The 13,630-nt window shown below is 39.7% G+C and overlaps 1 protein-coding gene and 1 non-coding gene across 3 annotated transcripts in view; one reads left to right on the top strand and one right to left on the bottom strand.

The window, feature by feature from the left end:
* Window positions 1–13,630, top strand: part of Ddhd2 (DDHD domain containing 2) — a 32,810-nt gene that overhangs the window by 11,573 nt on the left and 7,607 nt on the right. For both annotated transcript variants that reach the window (XM_026786886.1, XM_005362460.3), the window contains exons 7-15: window positions 619–754; window positions 7,630–7,838; window positions 8,081–8,148; window positions 9,936–10,058; window positions 10,984–11,079; window positions 12,155–12,238; window positions 12,335–12,490; window positions 13,229–13,331; window positions 13,453–13,623. In XM_026786886.1, the coding sequence (XP_026642687.1) occupies window positions 619–754; window positions 7,630–7,838; window positions 8,081–8,148; window positions 9,936–10,058; window positions 10,984–11,079; window positions 12,155–12,238; window positions 12,335–12,490; window positions 13,229–13,331; window positions 13,453–13,623 (1,146 nt within the window). The remainder of the gene's footprint in view (window positions 1–618; window positions 755–7,629; window positions 7,839–8,080; window positions 8,149–9,935; window positions 10,059–10,983; window positions 11,080–12,154; window positions 12,239–12,334; window positions 12,491–13,228; window positions 13,332–13,452; window positions 13,624–13,630) is intronic.
* LOC113457827 lies at window positions 1,596–1,702 on the bottom strand. Its single transcript, XR_003378311.1, has one exon. It is a non-coding gene; the product is annotated as a U6 spliceosomal RNA (small nuclear RNA).

Genomic DNA, 13,630 nt, shown 5'->3' with positions numbered 1-13,630 from the left:
ATTTGTGCTTGTGTATGGGCATATATGTGCCACAGCACATTTGTAGAAGTCGGGAGAAGTAAGTTCTCTCCTACCATGTGGGCGCACAGTCTTCAGGCCTGGTGGCAAGCACCATTACTTACTGGGCATTTTGCTAGACCAACTAGCTGATGCTGCGTCTATCAAACAGACACGCTAAAGCAAACAAACAGGAAAACAGTGTCACCTAGAGTAAATCACGATTTTAAGACTCTTGACATGGAGTCATGTAATTTAAAAAATGAAACCATTTTATTGACACAATTTTGATGTCATTTTTTTTTTTTTTAGCTTTGGAGGCTTTCCTGGAACTCTGTAAATCAGACTGGCTTGAACTCAGAGATTGGCCTGCCTCTTCCTCCCTAGTGCTGGGATGAAAGGCGTGCACCACCACCATTCAGTAGTTTTTCTTTTGCTATAATATTTTGTATGGCAAACCCAAACTTTATATTAAATGAACATCTCCTCATTAAATGTCTTAGTTTTCCTAAGCTAGTCTGCAGTCAGTGTGTGTTCCAAGCAGCCGTCATTAGGCAGCAGGTGCTGCATGTTTTGTTGCATCCCGAGTCTGTTGATGCAGAAGTTACTTTTCTTTTCTAGTTAATGATTTCCGAAGTGTTTCCTTGAACCTGCTACAGACACATTTCAAGAAAGCCCAAGAAAACCAGCAGATTGGAAGAGTAGAATTTCTTCCAGTCAATTGGCACAGTCCTTTGCATTCTACTGGGGTAGATATGTGAGTATTTCCTTATACCCTTAAATTGTTAACTGTGATTGTAATATTTTCTGATCATCATTATGCTTAAGGACATTTATGCTATGACTGATTATGTACTAAAAATAAAATTTTTAGCCTGGCAGTGGTGGCATATGCCTTTAATCCCAGCACTCAGGAAGCAGAGACAGGTGGAGGTAAGTGGGTCTCTGTGAGTTCAAGGCCAGCTTAGTATGCATAGTGAATTCCAGGATAGTCAGGACTACATAGAGAGACCCTGTCTCAAAACACCAAATAATAATAATAATAAGCTTCTCTTGAAAGCAGCATCTTTTTATATATCAGCTTAGTATTCTTTCTTTCTTGCCCTTTCCTCCAACAGATCCACACCAGCCTCCTCTTATTCCTGTAAAAAAAAAAAGCCATGTCCTCAAGGGCCCCTTCCTCCCCCCCCTTTCCTTTTCTCTCTTGTGCGTACTTTCTGTTTTGCAGTTTTCAAGAATCAACCCATAGGGTTTACCCATGCCAGGCAAGAATTCTGTTATTACAAAGCCACATTTCCAGCCCACCAGCATTGAGGGTCATTGATTTGTGAATGATGCAGGATTAGCTCCTTCTCCCAACACAGCCTTTCTTTTGGATAGGGTTTTCTATGTAGCCCATGCTGACTCTGAAGTCTTGATCCTCATTCCTTAGCATCCCAGTACTGACATCAGACATGTGCTGTACTACTGTGTACAGCTTCGATGTGGATCTTTTATATTTCTTTAATTATGTATGAGTGTTTTGCCTGCGTGCCTTCCCCCACTTACCAGTGTATAAAGGCCTGCTTGGCATACATCAGATCAAATTTGTGGTTTAAAAAAACATTGAATGCTTCCTGAATTTGCATGTCATCTTCATACAGTGCACATGCTAATCTTCTGGGTATCATTCTAATTTTAGTATATGTGCGGTAGAAGCAACCACTATATAATTTCTCAGAGATGTATCATTAAGTGATGGTCAGTTCTTTGTCTTTAGATTTCTCTAGTTAAAAGTAAAGAATTGTCCCTTATGTGATAACACGTGCCTTTAATTGTAGCACTCAGGAGGCTGAGGCAGGTAGACTGAGTGCAAGACCAGCATGGTCTATATAGTGAATTTCAGGCCATCCTGTAGAGAGACCTTTTTTTTTTTTGGTTTTTCGAGACAGGGTTTTTCTGTGGCTTTGGAGCTTGTCCTGGAACTAGCTCTGTAGACCAGGCTGGTCTCGAACTCACAGAGATCCGCCTGCCTCTGCCTCCCGAGTGCTGGGATTAAAGGCGTGCGCCACCACCGCCCGGCGAGAGACCTTTTTAAAAAAAAAACAAAAAACAAAATGACCCCCCCCCCCGAAATCCTTACGTATAATGTGTGTGCACGAGCATGTACATGTTTGTATGCAGCCACATTCTCTGTAGTGTACATGTGTTAGTCCAAGGAGGACAAATGTTAGAAGGCAGTTTCTCCTTCCACCGTGGGGTTTGTGTAGTTAAACACTTAACTACTAAGCCATCTCACCAGTCTAGCATTTTTCATATAAAAATAAATAAGCATGTCTATCATATTAGTATGCAAATTTGCTTTCATCTTTAATAAATGATAAAATTGGATGCTATCAAAGATTTATTTTAAAAGAATTTTTATTTACTATCAGTGACTGTTTGATATATCTACATACCTAGGGTCTCTGAATATATGATATTTACTCATTTTATGTATGTACATACCTAGAGTCTCTGAGTGTATGATATATACTTTATATACCTACATACCTGGGGTCACTTAAGCATATTTTGCATGAAGAGGGATCACAAGTTCAAGAAACCCTGATATATATTATTTTTTAATATGTACAATTTATCTAATAAATCAGTACCATTCAAAATGTTCCACAAAATATACTACATTTATACACAAAATTCTTAAAAAAGATTTAATTACCAAATAAATGTTCCTGAGACCTAGTTTGGTAGCAAATGCCAATAATCCTAGCCTGGTGGAAGTAGGAAGAGCAAGAGTTCAAAGTCGTCTTTAGCACATAGCAACTTTAAGGTCAGTCTAGTCTACATGAGATGCTAGCTCAAAAACTCTTGAATTCCTGATCCTCCTGCCCAGACTTCCAGTGCTAGGATTGCAGGCACGCCACACCTAGTCAGTTATGCAGTGCTTGGTGCATGCTACTAGGGAAGCATCCTGAGCTATGGTCTCGTCATCACACATTTGAAAAAAATCTTTTTTCTATTCTTTGACTATTTTATATATGTATTCAGAGTATCTTGATGATATTTACTTGCAACATGTCCCTTCCACTGTCCTGTTAATCTCCAATAGGTCCCTTCCCACCTTCATGTCTGTTTGATGGAATGTTGACTGATATTGTTGACTTGGCCTTGTGCGGATTTATTATTTTTACTTCTGTGTAACCATGACTGCAGTGAGTTCAGGAGGGCAGCAGCCATATCATGTGCAGAAGACAGCATTTCCCTTGCCTTTAGCTCTCGCATCTTCTGCCTTCTCTTCTGGATTGTTCCCAGATGGAGGGTTACTATAGAAGTCCCGTGTAGGGTTGAGCACCCAACAGTCACCCGTTCTTTCATTTGGCCAGTTATAAATCTCTGAATGAACTGCTGCCCAGTGCAGAAGAGCACCTGTTACCAAGGATAAAGTCAGCATTAATCCATGTAGCAAAATAACATAGTCGGTTCCTTCCTATGTCTATGACTCCTGGGCCATGGACTTTTAACTAGGTTTCCAGTACCAGGCTTGCTTGATAATAAATGTGAAGAGAAATTCATGCCAGCAACATTGTTTCTAGTGTTAAATCTGCCATGCCTAGCTTAAGCAGCATTCTTTTAAAAAAAAAATTTGAGACAGGGTCTCACTATGTAGCCTGGCTAGCTTAAACTTGATGTAGATCAAGCTGGCTTTGAATTTCCAGAGATCTGACTGCTTCTGTCTGGAGTGCTGGGATTAAAGGTGTGTGTGCCAGCATGCCAGGTCTTATTCTTAATGTTATTAAAACCAGTGTTAATTGGAGTTGATTGTGGTTTTGGAAGCTAGTTACAATTTGCCAACACAAGCACATGCATTTAGTTTCAACTATAATGTTTCCATCCCATTGTTAAAATTAATGTCATGAATTGACTGCCTGAACCAGTGACCACTGTGGGAACTTCATTCTGTAACTATATTTGAGCTTTCTTTCTTATTTTCTGTACATGAATGTTTGCCTTTCTGTCTATCTATGAACCACTTGTATGTCTGGTACCCAAGAAGACCAGAAAGGGCATCAAATCCCCTGCACCTGGAATTATGGATGATTGTGAGCCACCATGTGGGTTCTAAGAAGCAAATCCAAGTCCTCTGCAAAGAGCAGCCAGTTCTCTTAACTACTGAGTCATCTCTCCAGCCCTCTATAATTCTATAATTAACCCCCCCCCAAAACATTCCTTTTTTTTTTCTTCTGTTTTTTTGAGACAAGATCTCTCCATGTAGCCCTGGCTCTCCTGGAATTTCCTTTGTAGGACAAGGCTGGCCTTGAATTCAGAGATTCACCTTCCTCTGCCTCCTGAGTTCTGGGATTAAAGGTGTATGCCACCATGCCCAGCCCCATTAGATAATTCTTAAAGCCAGTATATATAATCACAGTACAGCAGAACATTGAATAAGCACTGGCTGTTTAAAACTCAGCCGAGAATGGCTCAATAAGCTTCAAATTCAGAAACAGTTCAAGAGAATTATTTAAAAGGTAGCTAAGCATTTATATGAGTATAAAGGTTCATTAGGGGATCCAGCACCCTCACATAAAACAAAAATTATATAAAAAGAAGATGGCTATTTCTTTTCTCAGACTACTATACTTAAAATGCTTGTTTAATGATTTTCTTGAAATTATTTGAGGTGTAAAGTACAGTTTTTCTTTTTTTTTTTTTTTTTTACAGTTTCAGGTAAGAATGGTGGTGGAACATAGTGGTACCTTGCTTTCTATTGGCCTTGTATTGATAATGAGCAGCCCCACTTTGCCTTTACACATGGTGGAGTCAGAATAGAGCAGGCTGAGGTGGAGCATCTCTGTTTAGTCTGTTCGGTCCCACCTCTCACTGTCATACATTTTATCCTTTCTCTCTGGAGTTGAAACAGTCTCCTAGTTGGAAATTTAAGGTGCACATTTCTGCTCTGAGAACATTGTGATCACACTTCATTGTTTGTAGGATTTTCCTTAAGTTTCTTGTAGCCAGAGAAATTATTGATTTTTTTATATGTAGCATATTATAGAAGTATTACGATTTTTGTTGAACTAGGAAATAAAATGAAAAAACACAGGAAGGCATAACATTCCTATTAGTAATGTATGGGTCTCTAAACTTTCATGTTTAGCAGTAAAAGTCTGCTTGGATTCATTTTACATCTCTATATAATTAAGGAGGGATTTTTTTTCCCCACTATAGCTTTTTTGTTTGTTTCTTGAGTCAGGGTTTCTCTGTGTAATAGCTTTGTCTGTCCTGGAACTAGCTTTTGTAGACCAGGCTGGCCTCAAACTCATAGAGATCCCCCTGCCTCTGCCTCCCAGTTTCCTGGGATTAAAGGTATATGCCACCACCATCAGGCCCACCACAGCTTGATTTTTTTCTTTTTAATTTATCTGTTTATTTTACATCCTGGCTGCAGCCTCTCCCCACTTCATCCTCCCCTCCCATTCCCTTTCCTTGTCTCCCTATCCCTTCCTCATCTCCATCCAGGAAAGGGCAGGTTTCCTATGAGTATCAGTAAAGCATGGCATATTAAATTGCAGTAAGACTAAGTACCTCCCCATGTGTTAAGGCTGGGCAGGATGACTTATTATGAAAAGTAGGGTCTCAAAAGCCAGTAAAAGAGTCAGAGACAGCCCTGTTAAGAGCCCCATAAGAGGACCAAGCTACATAACTGTAACATATATGCAGAATGCCTAGGTCAGTCTCATGCAAGCTTCCTGGTTGCCAGTTCAGTCTCTACAAGTCCCTGAGCCCAGGTTAGTTGATTTTGAGAGCCTTCCAGTATTTTAAGGTAGGATGTGCATTCTTAGCTGGGCATAGTGGTATTACCTGCCTTTGATCCAACAGTCAGGAGACAGAGGCAGGTAGATCTCTGTACACAGGGAAACCATCTTTGAATAAATAAGTAAGTAAATAAATAGATGTGCGTTATTTTTACCAAGTAATTAACCTTTCTATTTCACATTAGATGTTTAATTTTTTGAAACAAGGAAAATCATCATTTGTTTTGACCTATAATTTTCTTTTTTAAAATGTTGCCTTTATTTTTGGTTTCTTATTCAAAGATGATAATTTAGTTGGTTAACTGATACACTGGCTACTCTTTGAAAAGGAGACTCAATTTTAAATTTGTAATAACCATAAATAAATTGTATTATGATAAAGAAAATAGTATCAATGGGGTTGCGGATTTAGTTCAAGACCTCATGTTCAGTTCTCAGTTCTGGGGGAAAAGTATCTGAATATATGGCTCTGTGGTTAAGAATACATGCTACTCTTGCAGAGGTCTCAAGTTCTGGTCCAAACACCTACATGGTAGGTAGCTCACAACTGCCTGTAACTCCAGTTCTAGGGACCTCACACCCTCTTCTGGCTGGGGTATTACACGCCTTTAATCTGAGCTCTCAGGTGGCAGAGGTCTGTGTGAGTTTGAGGCCAGTCTGATCTGCACAGCAAGTTCCAGGATGATCATGGCTACTTAGACCCTGTCTCAAGAAAAGAAAAACAAAAGTATCATTTTTAGTTAGCATTCAGATTTCCAAATCCAGGGCAAGAGGGAAGTCTGATTCAGTCAACTTTCCTAATTTTTGCTCCCTGGGAGATCGGTACTGTGAATACATGTGAAATGGGACCCTTTCCCCAGTGCCCTTCCCCTTCCTGGGCATTTACCTTTTCCCAAGTCCCTAATCCACCTCCTCTTGAGAAAAACTGGGTATCGGGGCACAGGGAGGGGAGCTGACCAGAGGACCCTTTTCTGTGGCATTAGAAGGAGGAGGGACAGCTGGGGTTCCCCCACCTACTCCAAACTCCTGGCAGCCCCCAATCAATGTTTGAGCCTCCTCATCCCCTGGGTACCCCTTGGTAAATCCTTGGTGATGTTTTTGGCAATTTCAGGAGTAAAAGGCCATTCTCATAGGGAAATAATTCCAATTTCCAGTATCTAACTAATATTTTATATACGTATACAAACACATATGTATATATACATTTAAAATTGAAATCCATGCTGAGGATGGCGGTGTACACCTCTAATCCCTTACTGGAGAGGCTGAAAAAGAAGAATAACAAGTTCAAGGGCATCCTGGGCTACAAAGTAATGGGTTGTCATTTTTATTTTTTCTAAACTGAGATCCAAACAAAGTCAGTGCACTGAACTTAAATAACCCCTCTCTCTCTCTCTCTCTCTCTCTCTCTCTCTCTCTCTCTCGTTTTCTTTTGTTTGTTCTTTGTTTTGTTTTCTTTAAGACAGGGTTTTTCTGCATAGCCTTGGCTGTCCTGGAACTTGCTCTATAGACCCTGATGGCCTCAAACTCACAGAGATCCATCAGCCTCAAATAGCATGTCTCTAGTCTCTATACCTTACCTCTGTATTTCTCTTCTTTTTCTTTTCTTCTCTTCCCAACCCCAATTTCTGTATTGAAAAACCTGGTTTACTTGATTTCTTTTTTGTTTCACTAAACATATTTTTTCAAGCCCCTATTTTTCCCCATCTGGTATCTCTTATAACATTGCGTGTTTGACTCTAAACTTTAAGAGTAAGCTAAATAATAGCTTAGAAGTAGCAATGTACTAGATTTAGGCTTTCTGCTCAAAATAATCTTTTTTTTTTTCCCCTCTCAGAGATCTGCAACGAATAACCCTGCCCAGCATTAATCGCCTCAGACACTTCACTAATGACACAATCCTGGATGTCTTCTTTTACAATAGCCCCACCTACTGTCAGACCATCGTGGACACAGTAGCTTCTGAAATGAACCGAATATATACACTTTTTCTGCAGAGGAACCCCGATTTCAAAGGGGGTGTATCCATTGCTGGTCATAGTTTAGGTAACAAATGAATTCCCTGTAGCCAGAGAGGATTTTCACATTTTGAAACACAGTCTTAATCAGTAACAGATTCAGAGAACCACAAGACATCTGTGATGAAGAATTGGGAAGGGGCTGGAGGGTGGTGGTAAACTGGAAAGATTCTCTGTTGGTTTTCTTACATTTGTAATTGGCTTTTAACTTTTTTGTATAAAAGACAGCCAGTGTCTTAGAAATTGTCCCTTCTTCTATTTTACTTATAGGTTCGCTTATATTGTTTGATATCCTAACAAATCAGAAAGATTCTTTTGGGGATATTGACAGTGAAAAGGTAATTTAGAAGTTTAGATAGGTTCTCTTGTAGTGTATTTCATACTAAGGACTTTTAGATTTTCAACCTTTGTGTTTAGCCGAGTTTAGTCTTATGCCATAATGTTAAATGTATATTTATTTTAACAGCTTGGTAATTATCTATTGTGATTCTTGGGTGATAGAAGCAAGACAGTATTTTGCTTCTATAAATCACTGCCATATTGTGAAATAAGTATGGTGCCTTCTGTCTCTGTAAATATGCACTACTAGTACATGGACAGAGTTGTAGCCATTGAGTTCATTGTAGATTGTGTGTAAGGATGTGGAGAGGACTTGGATGGCTTACAGAAGTCATGTTTGGAAGCCAACTGGAAACATGACGATGAAACCTGTCTCTTCATCAGTCAAAGTCTCCCATGAACATTTTATCATGGTAGTAGTGATTTGGTATTCAGTAGACACTGTCTTCTATTTTTCTTTTTGTGTAAGTATACTGTGAACCCTTGGGCTCTGTCTTAGGCTATTTTATATCTTTTTTTGTCTTTTAGATTTATTTTTATATGTGTGGCTTTTTTAATTTTCATTTTTATATATGAGTATTTTGCCTGCATGTTTGTATGTGCATCAGAAGGTGCAGGGTCCCCTGGAACTGATGGTTGTGAGCCACCATGTAGGTGACAGGAACTGAACTAAGGTCCTTTGGAAGAACAAGTACTCTTAACCACTGAGTTAATAGTCATCTCTCCAGCCCTTAATAGCTGTTTCGCCTGCATGTATGTATTTATATCATGTATGTGCCTGTTACCCCTGAATGTCAAAAGAGGGCATCAGATCCCATGGAACTGTAATTACAGATGGTTGTAAGCAACCGTGTGTGTGCTAGGAACCAAACCAGGTCCTCTTACAAGAGAGCAAGTGTTAACTGTTGAGTCATGTTTCTAGCTTCACCATCCCCATTTTAAAATTCTATGTGTATGAGGGTATGGCCCACAAGTATGTCTGTGCACCACACTTGTGGTGTCCTCCAAGGCCAGAAGAAGGTATCAGATCCCCTGGAACTGGAGCTACAGATGATGGCTATGAGCTGCCTTGTGACTGCTAGGTATTGAAACCAGGTCCTCTGGAAGAACAGCTAATGCTCCTGACCACTGAGCTTTCTCTCTAACCCTGACTGTTTCATTTCTTCTTCTTTTTCTTTCCTCCTCCTCCTCCTCCTCCTCCTTCTTCCTCTTCTTTTTTTTTTTTTTTGACATAGGGTTTGTGTACCCCTGCTGTCTTGGAACTAGCTCTGTAGATCAGGCTGACCTCAAACTCACAGAGGTTCACTTGCCTCTGCATTCTGAATGCTGGGATTAAAGGTGTATACTACCACTGCCTGCTTTTCTTAATAAGAGATCAGTAAGGGTTTGCTAATGATGGAGATTATTCTGATATTAATTTAAAAATACATTTTTGCTTGGCATGGTGGTACACACCTTTAATCCTAGCACCTGGGAGGGAGAGGCAGGTGGGTCTCTGTAAGTTTGTGGCCAGCCTGGTCTACATAATGAATTTCAGGACAGCCAAGGCTACACAGAAAAACCCTGTCTAAATAAATGAATAAATAAGTATCATCTTTATTTACATAGTAAGTTTGAGACCATTCTGGACCTCGTGAGACCTTGTTTTAAAAACAAAACCAAGTAGTTAATGTTAAGATTTATTATTGTGAATATCTTACATAATACATTTCAAATTATAAAATAGTATTAATAAAGGAAACTAAATGAATTTTGTGAATAATAAGCTATATGATAAAATTTTTAGGGTTCATTTAGAACTGTTGAGGATCAAGGAGATGTACCAACGTTAGAAGAAGAACTGAAGAAACTTCAACTCTCTGAGTTCTTCACTGTCTTTGAAAAAGAGAAAATTGATAAAGAGGCTCTGGTAAGCAAAGGCCTTTAAATTTTATATCAAGTCATTTTCAGTGTTTTTATCTTCATCATCTTTCCCAAGAACATGCCTTTTGGAAGCTTTTTACTTAGAAATATTTCACCACTAATGATCTTTAGCATTGCTCAAGGCTCAGATGAGCCATATTGATATGCACGTGCAGTAGAGTGTAATCTAAAGCAGGCTAAGCTTAGAGAAAGTGTGAGTCGAGCGCCAACCCTGGCGTGAACAGTAACTGCCCCAACTCTTATTTTCTATTGCGGATAAAGATCTCTACCATGGTGTTTTCTTTTCCTCAGTTTTCTTGTGTTTCTTCTGGTTTGTAATACATTTGTTCGCTCAGCTGATACTTATTAGTAACTGCCTACTCTGATCAGGCACGGGCAGCAGGGTGCTAGTAAGATGGACCTGGTCACTGACTTGAGTGTTGGTTGTTTTTTAGGAAAGGTACATTAAGGAAAAGTACACAGTGGTGTGAGAATGCAAAGAAGGAAGTCCCTCCCCGCTAAAATGAGTGGCACTTACATTGAGATTTTGATGTTAGTCAGTTGTGTTACACTTCTTTGTTGGCCACATGTTCTCACAGGTTGTGTTCATCAGGAGTGTAATCCTGAGAAAGTGACATCTAAATGACATCATGAAGTCGTTAGATACTAACTTTGCTAGTTCTTTTTTACATAGTATTAATTAGTATCATATTGACAGTGTAGTTTTTACTAATACTTCTATTCTTAGGTTATTTTATGACTAAGACAAGACTTTCTTTCTCAGTTACTTGTGTGGTATGCCTTTAGGGAGCAAGATCAGTGTGAACCAAGAACAAGAATGACTCCTTTCAGAGTCTACCACATTTAATTGATTTTATTTTGCCTAGAAATTAAAAAAAAAAAAACAAAACTGTTTTGTCTTCTATGCCTAGGCCTTATGTACAGAAAAAGATCTTCAGGAAATAGGAATTCCCTTAGGACCAAGAAAGAAGATTCTAAACCATTTCAGAACCAGAAAAAACTCAATGGTATGTTTCTAATATAGCCTAGTGGGGTGAGACAGTTCTTTGACAGTGACAGTAAATCCTTATGCTTTGTGATATATACACTCTGCTAACTAATCAGCTGCTTTTGCTTTCCATACTGGGGATTAAATTAGGACTTCACACACACTAGGCAAGTACTTTAAAACTAAGCAGAATCTCAGTAAGTTTCCCTGGCTGGTTTTGAACTCACTCTGTAGGCTAAGGGCACGTCAATTTGAACTTGAGATCCTCCTGCCTCAAGCCTCCCAAGTAACTGGGACTACAGATTTGCACCACCAAGCCCAGATGTGGTTTAATTTTTGCTTTATGTGTTGTTGAAATAAGGTTTCCCTGTGTTATTCAATCTATTTTCAAACTCTTGGGCTTAATTGATCCTCTTTCCTGCTCCAATTTCCCCCACCTTGAGATGTCTCACCTTGTGTGTTTGACTGTCCTCGAACTCACTCTGTCGCCAGGCTGATCTCAAACTCCCGAGTGCTGGGATCAAAGGTGTGCGCCACCATATCTGATAAGACCCAAGTCTTGATCCAGTACTGGTATTGTATTCAGCACCCAGAGAGACATTGGATTTGCCTTGGTTGGTATAGAATTTAGCAACAATACTCTGTCAGATGGCTGCCTGAAATTTCAGCTGCTACCAAAATGGCTGTGTATAGCCTCCATTGTTTATTCGTTTATTTTTATATTTTTTTGAGGCATGGTCTCAATGTGTAGTTCTAACTGGCCTAGAACTCGATATATAGATCAAGCTAGCCTTAAACTCAAAGGTAGGCCTGCCTCTAACTCCTCCCAAGTGTTGTAGTTAAAGATGTCCTCCGGCCGGGCGGTGGTGGCGCACGCCTTTAATCACAGCACTCGGGAGGCAGGTGGACCTCTGAGTTTGAGGCCAGCCTGGTCTACAAGAGCTAGTTCTAGGACAGACTCCAAAGCTACAGAGAAACCCTGTCTCGAAAAACCAAAAAAAGAAAAAAAAAAGTATCCTCCACCATACCCAGACATTAACAGCTAGTTCCAGTGGATACTATCTCCATATAGCTTTTCTTCTTTTTCTTTTCAGGGTGTTAATAGATCAGCCACATCAGCTTCAGAGGTAAACATCCCCAAGGAAAATGGTGACTATCTAGATGTTGGCATTGGGCAGGTAAAAATACTGTTTTTGTTTTAACTATTACTAGTCATATGGTAGGAACAGATGAGACTCACTATTAATGAGAAATGCCCTTTTTCTTCCTTCCAGGTGTCTGTAAAATACCCCCGGCTCAACTACAAACCAGAAATATTCTTTGCCTTTGGATCTCCCATTGGAATGTTTCTTACTGTTAGAGGATTAAGAAGAATTGATCCTAATTATAAATTTCCCACATGCAAAGGTTTCTTCAATATTTACCATCCTGTAAGCACTGAATAGCTGCTATATGGTTTTACCTAAATACTAGGATTTAACAAACAACATATAATTTTGTTTGTATTGATTGGCTTTTTCTATATTATTCTTTAGTAACTGAATAGATGGTAGTATTGATTAGGAAGAAGTAATCAGGAGCTGGCAGTGGTACATGCTGTTAATCCCAGCACTCGGGAGGCAGATGCAGGGGGATGGGTCTCTGAGTCTGAGGACAGCATGGTCTACAGAGTGAGTTCCAGGACAGCCAGGGCTACACAAAGAAATCCTGTCTCGAACCAAAACAACAAACAAGGCAGTAATTAGAAGAACTGCATGTTCATGTGTATGAGGCCAGAGTACCTTGGTGTACCTTGGGTACCATTTGTTGGATGCTGTCTGCTTTTTTTTTTTTAATGAGGCAGGGTCCCCCACTAGCCTGGCCTGGATCTTGCCAGTAAACCCTAGGGATCCTCCTGTCTTAGCCTCTCCAGTGTTGGGATTTACAAGTATTTGTCATTATGCTCAGCTTTTTGGGTTTTTTGTTTTTGTTTTGTTAAATATAGGTTCTAGGAGTCAAACTCAGGGCCCTTTGCTTTCAGGTCAAATACTGTGTTGACTAAGCCATCTCCCATCCCTCCATAGCTGTATTTTTATAAAATAAACAAATATTTTTATCTAAGATACGTAGTTTCTCAGATTGTCTTCTTTATTAGGGATAAATACGTAGCTGTTATTTTTCCTATGCAGTTTGATCCTGTAGCATATAGGATTGAACCAATGGTGGTCCCGGAAGTAGAATTTGAGCCAATGCTGATCCCACATCATAAAGGCAGAAAGCGGATGCACTTAGGTGAGTCTGTATAGAACTTGATTCTGGATATTCTGATGAGTATACACTAAATGGAGTTGATTCGTTTCTTTGCTGAGCCTTAAATGCGACATCACGTAGCATCTTTTATTCACTGTTTCAGAACTGAGAGAGGGCTTTACCAGGATGAGTATGGACCTGAAGAATAACTTGCTGGGTTCACTGCGGATGGCCTGGAAGTCTTTCACCAGAGCTCCATACCCTGCCTTACAAGCTTCAGAAACAGCAGAAGAAACCGAGGCAGAACCTGAATCAAGTTCAGAAAAGTCTAGTGGTTAGTG

Source organism: Microtus ochrogaster, linkage group LG7_11 (assembly GCF_000317375.1).
Source record: "Microtus ochrogaster isolate Prairie Vole_2 linkage group LG7_11, MicOch1.0, whole genome shotgun sequence".
Classification (NCBI taxonomy): domain Eukaryota; kingdom Metazoa; phylum Chordata; class Mammalia; order Rodentia; family Cricetidae; genus Microtus; species Microtus ochrogaster.
This window is presented reverse-complemented; position numbering and strand designations above follow the sequence as displayed.